Below are 12,438 nucleotides of genomic sequence, written 5' to 3'. Positions count from 1 at the left end.
CCAATGGCCACAGCGCCGTCCAGCTGTGTCATCCCGAGAGCCGCCCCCTCCCCCGACGGCCACAGCGCCGACCAGCCGTGTCATCCCCAGAGCCGCCCCCCTCCCCCGACGGCCACAGCGCCGACCAGCCGTGTCATCCCCAGGGCCGCTCCCTCCCCCGACGGCCACAGCGCCGACCAGCCGTGTCATCCCCAGAGCCGCCCCCTCCCCCGACGGCCACAGCGCCGACCAGCCGTGTCATCCCCAGAGCCGCCCCCTCCCCCCGACGGCCACAGCGCCGACCAGCCGTGTCATCCCCAGAGCCGCCCCCTCCCCCGACGGCCACAGCGCCGACCAGCCGTGTCATCCCCAGAGCCGCCCCCTCCCCCGACGGCCACAGCGCCGACCAGCCGTGTCATCCCCAGGGCCGCCCCCTCCCCCGACGGCCACAGCGCCGTCCAGCTGTGTCATCCCAAGGGCCACCCCCTCCCCCGATAGCCACAGCGCCATCCAGCTGTGTCATCCCAAGGGCCACCCCCTCCCCCGATAGCCACAGCGCCATCCAGCCATGTAACGGGCTTGGCGGGCCTGGCGTGGGCGGCCAGTTGGCGTGAGTTTGGTGACCTCTGACCCCAGCCTTGGTGGTACAATGGCCAGAGGACCCCATACGCCAATAAAACAGGGGTTGGGTTCCCAGCAGGCTGAGGCACGTTTGTGACCGTGGCTCTTCCAAATTCCCCTCGCAGAGGCGTCAGCTTCTCTAAAAACTGCAAGGACCGGAAGTCATTCTACCCTCACTAAAGATGGCGGCCGGCTGACTTCCGCCCTGAGTCATACCCGACCCGCGGGTCCCTCCCCCAGCCCTTTGGAACGCAGCGTCTTCCCCGCGCCGGGTAGGCGAGGGCCCGGCGTCAAGTGCCGAGCGTGCGGCGGAAAGTGCCGAGCCCTGAGTGGGCGGGGCCGAGCGTGTGACGTAGGCTGCCGGGCCTCCGGCGGAAAGTGCCGATGATGCGGCGGAAAGTGGCGAGGCTGGGAGTGGGCGGTGCTCAGACCCGGGACGGAAAGCAGCGAGGTCCAATCCATCGGCGACGGAAGCAGCCGAAGCGGTTCCGGAAAGGGCCGAAGCCCTTCCGGAAGGAGCCGAGCGGGCCGGCCGTTGCCGACGCACCCGCAGCGGCAGTAGCCTGGGCGGCCCCGCTCCGCTTCCCCCCCGGGCCCGGCAGCAGCGAGCGACTGACCCGGCCCAGCGCCGGGACTCCGCACAGGCCGCGCCGAGCCCCGCCCCCCGGGCCCGCCCGGCCCGGCCCGGTTCGGCTCCCGGCCCGGCCCGGCCCGGCCCGGCCGCCCGGCAGGATGATCAAGCTGTTCTCGCTGAAGCAGCAGAAGAAGGAGGAGGAATCGGCCGGAGGCACCAAGGGCAGCAGCAAGAAGGCGTCGGCCGCGCAGCTCCGCATCCAGAAAGGTACCGCCCGGCCCAGCCCCCCCCTTCTCTCCCTCCCTCCCCCCCCTCGGCCCGGTACCGCCCGACCCAGCCCCCCCCTCCCTCCCCGGCCCGGTACCGCCCGGCCCAGCCCCCCCCTTCTCTCCCTCCCTCGGCCCGGTACCGCCCGACCCAGCCCCCCCCCTCCCTCCCCGGCCCGGTACCGCCCGGCCCAGCCCCCCCCTTCTCTCCCTCCCTCCCCCCCTCGGCCCGGTACCGCCCGACCCAGCCCCCCCCCGCCCTCCCCGGCCCGGTACCGCCCGGCCCAGCCCCCCCCCTCCCTCCCCGGCCCGGTACCGCCCGGCCCAGCCCCCCCCCTCCCTCCCCGGCCCGGTACCGCCCGGCCCAGCCCCCCCCTTCCCTCCCTCCCCCCCCGGCCCGGTACCGCCCGGCCCAGCCCCCCCCTTCCTCCCTCCCCCCCCGGCCCGGTACCGCCCGGCCCAGCCCCCCCCCTTCCCTCCCTCCCCCCTTCCCGGCCCGGTACCGCCCGGCCCAGCCCCCCCCTTCCCCCCCCCTTCCCGGCCCGGTACCGCCCGGCCCAGCCCCCCCCTTCCCCCCCCCTTCCCGGCCCGGTACCGCCCGGCCCAGCCCCCCCCTTCCCCCCCCTTCCCGGCCCGGTACCCCCCGACCCCAGCAGGGAAGGGGGACCCCCCAGTGTGCGCACGTGTGTGCGCGGGGGGGGGTCTTCTGGGGTTTCCCCGGTGGGGGTGGGAGCCCCACCCAATGGGAACCCATGTTCACGGGGGATGAGGGAAGTGCACCCCACTGGGGGCGTCTGATGCAAACCCCACCATGCAACAAATCAGACATCCCTACAGGCAGTGCCAGCTGTGCAAGTGTCCGCAAAGGGCAGAAACCTGGGTTCTCCCCACTTCTGGCTGTGCCCAGAAAGATACCAGGTTCCATCCCCATCCGTTTGTGTCCCAGTGTGGTGCTCCAATCCAGTTTTCCAGAGGTGGCAAGTCAATGCCCTTGACACACTCTGCCCCATCGTGAACTGATGGGGGGGGATCCTGGCCGCGCTCTGGGAATGTACCTGGAGTGGCTCAGCCTATGTCCTGTTGGGAACGTGTACCCCCTCCCTGGCACATTTCTGTGCAGTGCTCTTCACCACGGGCTCAATTCTGCTGGGGCCTCGCCCCATGAGGGAGGGCAGTTGGAGACCCAGCGCCAGGCTGAGCTGGGACTCAGCCTTACCGTGTCCTGTTGTGTGAATGGTGCCTGGGCAGGGCTGTGGGGCGAGTACCTCCTGGGGGCTTCTCTAAATATGGCATTTTCCCCCAACCTGCCCCCTGAGAGCCAGTGCCCTGACCCCAGCCAGAGTATCCTGGACCTCCAGTGAAAAGAACTTAGTAGGAGGCCCCCATGTTTGTCTCCCTCCTGTGTGTGTGGGGGGCCAGGACAGACCAGGATTGTCCTACCCACTTTTGAAATGCCCCTTTCTGATCCAGAGATTTACCCCCTATGGAGAGTGCGGTGGGGCTCCTCTATGGTGGGAGGGATCTGGGGTTATCCTCCGAACTGACCCATCTCTCCCTGCTTTCCTCCTGCCTCCCAGATATTAACGAACTGAATTTGCCGAAAACATGCGAAATAGATTTCTCCGACCAGGACGACCTCCTCAACTTCAAGCTAGTTATCTGCCCTGACGAGGTGAGGGGGGGGGGCAGGGAAGGGGTCTGGCACGTGGGTGGGGAGCAGGGAGTCCTGCATTCCTGGACTTGCCTTTCTCTTCCTGCCCCTGGGGAAGCCTCAGCTGATGGGCTCAGCCTGTGCCCAGACTTCAGTTGTTGCTCCCTGCTGGGTGGTGCCAGGCTGCAGGGGGCCCTGCTTGTGCTGTGTGTGTGTGTGGGGGTGCAGTTGGAAGGCACCTCCATGTGCGTAGGGTGAGAGGGGTGCTGGAGCCCAAGCCAGTATGCCGGGGAGGGAGATGGGGGCAAGGGGTGCAAAAGATTCATGGCTTTGCCCATGCCCCTGCTGTCCCAGCCCCAGATCCAGCCCTGCCAGTGCCCCATAATCCTGACTATCCCCCCCGCTATCCCAGCTCGCCCACCACAGCGCTGCTGGTGCCCCTCAACCCCGCCCTGCATCAGGCCCCACAATGCCAGCTGAGCTGAAATGCCTGGGGAGGGGGTGTGATCACAGCCCCTAGCTGCTGTGTCTCTGGTCCCCTGCACTTGGATCCATGGGTTGGGGCTGAGCCCAGGCCCCTTGGGGTGCTGGGGTACCCCCTGAGGATCCCTCCCTCACTGAAGGTGTTTTCTCTTTCAGGGTTTCTATAAAGGGGGGAAGTTTGTCTTCAGTTTTAAGGTAAGTCCCTTCCCCACCCCTGGGATGGAGCTCAATTTGCACCGGAGCCTTGCCCGGCTGGGAGGGGCGGGGATCTCGGGGCTTCCCCATGTTGGACTCTCTTCGCTGTGTCTGAGCCAAGGAGGGAGTGTCAGCCCCACGAATCTGGTGTCCCCTCTCCTGGGGGGGAGAAAGGTGCTGTGACTGCTAAGGAAGCCGGGGACATGCCCAGAGCTGGCAAGAGGATCCAGGAGTCTGCAGCAGGAAGGCACAAGCGGCCCAGGGGGGAGCAGCACTACAGGTGGCGGGGCAGGAATCTGGAGCTCCTCTGAGTCGGCGGGGTCAGGGAGTCTTGGCCCAGCTGCTCTGCCATGGGGGGAGCCTTGGGAATGACTCTCCCATCTGTCTGTCTGCAGGTAGGCCAAGGCTACCCTCATGACCCTCCCAAGGTGAAGTGTGAGACCATGGTGTACCACCCCAACATAGACCTAGAGGGAAACGTCTGCCTAAATATCCTCAGGTAGGGAGCGCACCCAGCCACCACGCTTTATCACTGCTATCCCCTGCCGATCTGAGGGATTGCCCACCCATGCAGATCGGGAAGGGGGACGGCCTCTCTCCAGCACCAGAATCCTTCCCTGCCCTGCCCACACAGATCAGGGGGGAATGGGGTGTGATTTAGTTGGGGATTGGTCCTGCTTTGAGCAGCAGGTTGGACTAGATGATCTCCTGAGGTCCCTTCCAACCCTGACCTTCTATGATTCTATGATCTGGTGCCTAGAATGGACCTCACTGAGAATGCACACTCAGGACAGACTGCAAGAAACAGGGCAGGCACATGCCAAAAACTGGTGGTTTTAACTACAATAAGATTCACCAAACCAGTAGCAGAAGAGCTGCACTGGTACCACACTGGTTAATAAGAAGCCAAACACAGGCCTCTTATAGGCTTTCCAGCCATTGGTTCCCATCCCAACAAACTGGTCTAAAGTAGTGAGAGGTTACTGAAAACCCATATGTGAGGTTCACCATATGTGAGGTTCCACTATTCCCAAAGGATCAAATGCTTACCACCAGGTCAAAATCCTTGTCTGATTTTACCCAGTTATCACTCTGTCAGCCAATCTTCAGTAAATGTATTAATAAATGTATTCATTTGTATTAATACAAAAATGTATTAATAAAAAGAATAGTTATAAATGGTTAAAAGATCATATACATACAAATGATTGCAAAGTTCTTACGTCAGGCTTGTAGCAGTGATGGAATAGACTGCTGGCTTGTAAAGTCTCTTTGCTAACTTCCAAAAGATTGGACGGTTCTCAGTCCATTGTTCAAAATGTTCCTCTTTTGTTTTGACCTGAGGGCCACATCTGGGTTGCGAAACTGTATGGAGGGCCGGGTAGGGAAGGCTGTGCCTCCCCAAACAGCCTGGCCCCCGCCCCTATCTGCCCCCTCCCGACCCATCCAACCCACCCTGTTCCTTGTCCCCTGACTTCCCGTCCTGGGACCCCTCCATCCAACCCCCCCTTCTTCCTGTCCCCCTGACTGCCCATCCACACCCCAGACAGGCCCCCCCTGGGACTCCCATGCTTGTTCAACCCTCCCTGACCCCCGATCGCCTCCGCCCCATCCAACTGCTCCATGACTGCCCCCTGGGACCCACTGCCCCTTATCCTGCTCCCCGCTCCCTTACCACGCTGCTCAGAGTGGCAGGAGCTTGCAGCCCTGCCACCCGGCTGGAGCCAGCCACGCCACTGCGCTGCCCTGCAGATGTGGCAGACGAGCGCTGGTGGCGTGGCGAGATGAGGCTGTAAGGGGGGGGGGGGACAGCAGGAGAGGGGCCAGGGGCTAGTCTCCCTGGCCGGAAGCTCAAGGGCTGGACAGGACGGTCCTGCGGGCCGTAGTTTGCCCAGCTCCGTCTTAGGGGAAAGAGGCAAATTGGAGATGTCTCGGGTGCCTTTTATATCCTCTGCCATGTGGATGGGAAGTTACTGTCCCAAACAAAGCCCACAGCCTGTGTATTGGCAAAGATGGAGTCTGAGGTCACATGTCCACATCACATGCCCTTACATGTTTTACTGAATCACAGAGGTGACCACTGGCTCCTGGCTCTCTCAGGTGTCCTCTGGAAGAGAGTTGATTCTTCTGTGTAGTCAATTCACAATGGGCTGGGGAGACTGAATGTTAACTACCTTGTGGGTTTCAGAGTAGCGGCCGTGTTAGTCTGTATTCGCAAAAAGAAAGAGTACTTGTGGCACCTTAGGGACTAACAAATTTATTTGAGCATAAGCTTTCGTGAGCTACATCTGATGAAGTGAGCTGTAGCTCACAAAAGCTTATGCTCAAATAAATTTGTTAGTCTCTAAGGTACCTTGTGGGTGTTACCCCAGGGACAAATGCATGTGAGATACAGAGACCTAGCCAACCTTCACACCTTCAGATGCCGGAGTGATCCATGGATTTTACCAGGATAATTGTATTTGACTTTTCATTGACACCTCACCTGATAGACTTTGTATAAGATTTGTTACAATTATATAACAGTGGTAGCAACTGCTACAAATGGTCCTCTTCAATCATACAGCATCACGGGGAATCCCCTGTGGCCCATCTCTGGGGTGCGGGGGGGCAAGAGGGAGAGATATGGAGGATCCACCGTGGCCCACCCCCATGGAGCTCGGGGGGGGGAGGGATATGGGGGATCCCCCTCCAGCAGCACTGCCCTTCTCCTTACATACAGGTCTAGGGGCAATCCCTCCTCCCATAATCTCCATGATCCCCGTTCCCCTAGTCATCTGATGTGATCCCCACCCCAAAACCTCCACCTTGAGTCTCATATCCCCACGCTCCCCCCCCCCAATACCATCTGTCTGGCTCTCCTCCTCAGTCAGAACCTGGGATGATCCTTTGCCACCTGAGTGTGGTGTTGCTCCTCTCATGGGCTTGGCTGCAGGGTCCTCACTCATGGTTCTTTTCTGCCCCGCAGAGAGGACTGGAAACCTGTACTAACAATAAACTCTATAATTTATGGTCTGCAGTACCTCTTCTTGGTGAGTACCAGGGAGGGAAGGTTTCACCTGCACCGTTGGGGGTGGGTGGCCGTTTTGGGAGGGCTGTGGGGCAGGAGGTGGGAGGGACCCGTGTCCCCTGCACTGTTCGGGGTGGAGGTAGCCCTGGTGTTTCAGCAGGGCTCGGGGGGGCAGTGGTTTCCTCCTGCCATGTGTGTTTGGGGGCTGGTTGTGGGGTGCTGCTCTCCTTGTCCCCTTGCAGTTTAGGGGAGCGGTGGGGCAGGGTGATTGCTACCTAGAGTCTCTGGGCAGGCTATGACACACTCTAGCGAGGGGGCAGTGCCCTCGGAGCTGAGGGAGGCATTGGCAGGTTACTCTGCGAGGGCTCGGGGTGTTGGCGTGGCCGCGTGCTAAGCTGCCTGCAGTGCCATGCTTCAGTCTGCATGACCTGCGGAGGGCCTGGGGCCAGCTCTCCGGTGTGTTTCCATCTCTGCGGGTCCCTGGTACTCTGCTCAGCCCTGCGCAGGCTGGGTGCCCCATGGCTCTTCCCATGGGCATGGCTGGTTTAACATATTGCAGAGACACCGCTGGGACAATTGATGGAGCCTTTGGGGGGTCCTGAGGCTTCCCCTAAAGACTCTGGTCAACCTGAGGGATGCAGAGAGCCGCTGAAAAGGGGACAAGGAGCAATGGGCCAAGCAGCATCTGCCAGCAGCCTGAAATGGGTCAGCTCGGTGGACTGTTAACCCTGAACCTGAATGATGGGCAGCTTTAAATGGTAGCATCGTGAACAGATGCGTTCAGCAAATGTGCTGCTTTTTACAATCCCTTTTCTGTCCCCTTCTTGAGGCAGTTCTACAGTTGATCAAAATACCCAGGGGCAGAATCAATGGAGTCCAATGTAACGTTAAAATACATCCTGCAGGTGGAAATCAATACCCGCATTCCCGTCTATTCCCCTCTTTACGAGGTCCCCCGTAGTAGTTGGGTGCCTCACAATCTTCCATGGATTTATCGTTATGCAGCCTTGTGGGGCAGGGCCGGGCCGTTATACCCATTGTCAGTGACAACGCAGGGAAGAGAAGGTGCAGCTCCCAAGCGCTCTAACCATTGGGCCATCCAGCCTCTTTAAGTGACAGTAGTAGCACAATTTACCCTGCAGAGCATAAGGGGATTAGGTCTGAACTCTGCCCTGTCGCATGCATTCCGAGCGGGCGCCAGGATAAAAGTGAAGCCGCTGTCCTGTGACCTGCGAGCTTGTAAAGACCCCCTTTGACTTCCTTCAGAAGAAACCAATGCTCCTCCTGGAGTTCAAGGCCAGGAAGAGACCATTAGATCTTCTGGCCTGACCTCCCATATAGCAAGGTTTGGCAGGGCCTCCGTTGTTGGTTTTTTGTCATTTGGATGAATCATATTTGTTTTTTTTATGCTTTTTTTCAGTTTTTATCTATTTAAATGTTTACACTCCCAAAATGACGGGGTTTAGGCATTTCTCCCTCATTTTTATCATTTTCAATTTTCACATGTGCAGGAAAGGATGGGGGAGGGAGGGCAGACAATTATGTGGTGACGGTAGATGCTGAGACTCGGTTAGTTTTATCACTGTTAAAACCCAGTTGTCCACATATGTCAAATGATACAAAGTGAATAGCCTTAAATCAAACTCCAGTGAGTCTGAAGCAACATTTTTCTTTCTTTCCCTCTGTAAATTTTGATGATGAGTGGAAATGTTTTTCATTGGTTGGTGGATGCGTGGTGAAAATGACGTTTACTGACATTTGCCGATTACAATGTGATCTGCCGAGCTGGTAAATTCCATCCCCTCTCCCCTGCACTGAGCCCAATAACTTGAGTTTGGCGAAAGCATCTCCCAGGAAAGGGATCGGGTCTGGATTTGAAGCCATCAGGAGATAGAGAATCCATCACTTCCCTTGGTAGTTGGTTCCAGTGGTTAATGACCCTCACTGTTAAAGTTTTGTGCCTTATTTCTAATTGGAATTTGTCTGGCCTCTGCTTCCAAATCTTGCTTCTTGTTCTGCTTTTCCCTGCTAGGTTAGAACCTTTTAGGGTGTGCGCTGGAATCTAGTCTTTTCACAGCGTGATGGTTTTAGGGAGGGGGTCCATGGAAACAGCCTTCAACGTTCCCTGGGCTTGGCCTTGTTTCTGAATCTGCACCTCAGTGGGTCACAGCCAACACTCCCTCTGCCTCAGCAGCTGTTTGGAGTCTGATTCCGGGTGTGAGCCTGGCTAGAAGAACCTTCCCCTTTCAAAGTGACCTGCAAAGGGGTTTATAAACCAGAAATGGGGCTTGTCACACACGCACACATTTACAGTGAATTTTTGTGATTTTTTTCTCCACGTTTTTTCCACCTTAAAAAGGTTGGGAATGTCAGATCTTGTCTTTCCTGATGTAGCTGGAGGGTCTATGGGAAGATCTTGGGATGTTTCTTCTGTGGTGGTGCTGACATTTTAACAGTGCTGTCCTTTCTCCAAAATGGTCATCAGTCATTGGAGTTAAATGGATCTTAAATATTTGACATAACTATGGGTTGTTTGCCATGTTGTGGTAGCTGTGTTGGTCCAGGGTATTAGAGACAAGGCAGGTTAATTAATATCTTTTATTGCAGTGGCTCTCAACTTTTCCAGACTACTATACCCCTTTCAGCAGTCTGATTTGTCTTGAGTACCCCCAGTTTCACCTCATTTAAAAACGACTTGCTTACAAAATCAGACCTAAAAATATAAGTGTCACAGCCAATAGTACTGACAAATTGCTTCCTTTCTCATTTTTACCACGTAGTAAAATTGGAATACAAATATTGTACTTGCATGTCAGTGTATAGTATATAGAGAAGTATAAACAAGTCATCGTATGAAATTTTAGTTTGTACTGATTTTGCTATCGCTTTTGATGTAGCATGTTGTAAAACTAGGCCAATGTATAGATAAGTTGATGTACCCCAGGAAGACTTCTGCGTACCTCCAAGGGTGCACGTACCCCTCGCTGAGAATCATTGTTTTACTGGACCCACTTCTCTGTCGGTGAGAGAGACAAACTCGCAAGCGTACACAGAGCTCTTCTTCAGGTCTGGGAAAGGTTCTCGGGTGTAACAGCTCAATACAAGCTGGAACAGATTGTATAGCATAAAGAATTAACACACATTTTAAGGAATTAACATGTTTCAAGGGACCCATTCATAGTGAAAGTCTTAACACCCCTTCAGTCATAGGACAAAAAAGGGGGGTGTAGTGGGTAGCAGATTGAGCCATAAATCCAGTATCTTTGAGTCTGATTTTTCGTGTCTGGCGGAGTTATGAATTTAAGCTCCCAGGCTCATCTTTTGAAGGTGTTGGAGAGGTTTCCTTAGAGGACAAGAACCAAGAGGCCAGATACAGAATGATGGCTTTGTGAAAAGTGTTCACCCACAGGTGATAAGGAGGTTCTCTTGTCTCATCATTTTTCTGTGCGAGTTCATTAGCGATTGTAGTGATTGTCCTGTTTCGCCCATGCAGTTGTTGTTGGGGTATGCAGTGCACTGGATGAGGTACATCACGTGATAGGCATGTGTACAACCCATGGATCTTGACAGGTGTGTGGGTATTGATCCTCCTAGCAGTGAAGATATAGCTGCAAGTTTTGCATCAGTTGTTCTGGGAGGGTCTGGGAGCCTGCTTCTGATGAATATGGGGATGTGGGGGTCTGTTTGAAGACCAGGGGAGGGGGTTCGGGAAAGATTTCTTTCTGGATGTGGTCCCCATCCAGTATGGGTTGTAATTGTTACCTGATAATCCCGTTTGGGCCCTGGAGTGGTAGGTGACAACCAGGGGTGTATCGTAGGAGTGTCTTTTTGTTTTTGTTAGACACTGAAAATCAATAAAGATGCTGGATTTATGGTTTATTACAGCAACCTATGGTGCTAACCCTCCTTTGTCCTATGCCTGCAGAGGTGTGTTAAGTGCTCACTTCACCTTGAACGGTCTCTTACAACACAGCTGGAGGTAACGCTGCAGGGATTTCAAACAAGCTTACAGTGGCCTGGGCTACATACAGAGATTGTACCACTGTGACTCCATTGGTTAGAGGAGTGATGTGTTACCACGTACTTATACTGGTATGACCTTAGCCTGGCTGCAGTTATACCAGTATAAAAATGCCTTAAACTACTTTAATTGCTTCCGCTGTATGTGGTGTACTGCGTTAACTATAGCGGGGTAGTTGGTGATACAACGTTCTGTTACTACACTAGCTCTGATCTAGAACTTGACAAAGGAGGTCAGTATCCACTCCCCATTTTACAGGTGGGGAAAATGAGACACAGACAGGGGTGGTGGCAAACCAGGAATAGAACTAGGTGTCCTGGTGCCCGGTTCAGTGCTCTGTCCACTAGGTCACAGAGTCTCCTTTGGTTAAAGTGACTGGAGGTGGGGGACGCAGCGAGGGGCCCTCAGAAGAGGGGCTAAGGATTGTTTTGCAAGTGGTCTCAGGGAAGGACAGTGGGGGTCGCGTGTGGCAGGGGGATGCAGCCCTGATTTGGGTGGGGGTGATCAGGGGCATGGCCAGCCTCTAACCATATCTCCTCCCTGCCCGCAGGAGCCAAACCCCGAAGACCCCCTGAACAAAGAGGCTGCTGAGGTCCTTCAGAACAACAGACGCCTGTTTGAGCAGAACGTGCAGCGCTCCATGCGGGGCGGCTACATCGGCTCCACCTACTTCGAGCGTTGCCTCAAATAGAACTGACCAGCTGCCCCCACCCCTCCCACAAGGGACTCTGCCAACACCGCTGCCTTCAGCCACCGGGGGGCACGGGAGCCTGGCACTGGCAGGGCCCCCCTCGCTGCTCACGGCCTCTGCCCCTGGCAGCCTTTCCCCCCACTCCTGCCCCCTGGCTGGAGGGGAGGTGGCTGCTGAGGGATGGGGCAGGGCTTACATTGGAATCCCCTGCCCCACCCACGCAGCCCCATCTTCCCTATTGGTCGCTCTCTTGCTGGTTTCCCAGCATGCTCAGGCCCTGAGCAGAGCGCCCCCTAGACGTGGCCAGTGTGAGCGCACTGGCTCCTCCCCCTGGCTTTGCAGAGCGTATCTATTTATTAGGCAGGGGGCTGCAGCCGGGGTGTAGGGCAGGCTGGGGGTGCATGCAGTCTTGCCGTGGGGGGCCAGGCCCGCCCTCCCCTTTTACATCCCTCGTGTGTCTGGTTTTTAAAAACACAGCGCCCCACTTACAGCAAAGCGAAGGCTGATTATTCAATGGGACTGGGCTGGAGGTGGGGCCTGGGCTGATTGAACCCTGCCCTCTTCTGCCCCAGGCCTCACCCCCCAATGAACTGGTTCTTTGCCATGCTGGGGCCTCCTGCCGGCCCCGGGGCCATGAAGCCACTGTACTCTAGTGTGTCGGGTTATTAAAGGGGAATGTTAGCGCACCTCACTGCCCAGGGCCTGTCTGTGCCTTATTGCTCCGCCGCCCCCCTCCTCCCTTTCAGATGGGGTGGAGGGGTGTCTCTCCTCGAGGGGCTGCCCACCCAGCTGCCCCAGCAATGGCCACAGGAGTCCATATCTCACCCCAGCAGCAAGGTGGGCCCCAGCCCATTGCCCAGGCCTCTGGCTGTGCTGTTGGAAGTGGCGTGGGGGTTGACCCTCCTGCTCCCCAGCACAGCGGGTAGCTGCTCCCTCACTGCTCACTT

The 12,438-nt window shown here is 56.9% G+C and overlaps 1 protein-coding gene across 1 annotated transcript; it reads left to right on the top strand.

The window, feature by feature from the left end:
* Positions 1 to 1,007: 1,007 nt before the first annotated feature.
* Positions 1,008 to 12,182, top strand: UBE2M (ubiquitin conjugating enzyme E2 M). Its single transcript, XM_038381166.2, has 6 exons — positions 1,008 to 1,441; positions 3,018 to 3,112; positions 3,731 to 3,769; positions 4,165 to 4,268; positions 6,738 to 6,801; positions 11,351 to 12,182. Exons 1-6 carry the CDS (start codon positions 1,333 to 1,335, stop codon positions 11,489 to 11,491), a joined length of 552 nt encoding a protein of 183 aa, XP_038237094.1. The 5' UTR covers positions 1,008 to 1,332; the 3' UTR covers positions 11,492 to 12,182.
* The last annotated feature ends 256 nt before the right edge of the window (positions 12,183 to 12,438 follow it).

Source organism: Dermochelys coriacea, chromosome 23, assembly GCF_009764565.3.
Source record: "Dermochelys coriacea isolate rDerCor1 chromosome 23, rDerCor1.pri.v4, whole genome shotgun sequence".
NCBI classification, from domain to species: Eukaryota; Metazoa; Chordata; order Testudines; family Dermochelyidae; genus Dermochelys; species Dermochelys coriacea.
Note: the sequence above shows the minus strand (reverse complement) of the source record. Positions and strands in the feature narration are given on the sequence as shown.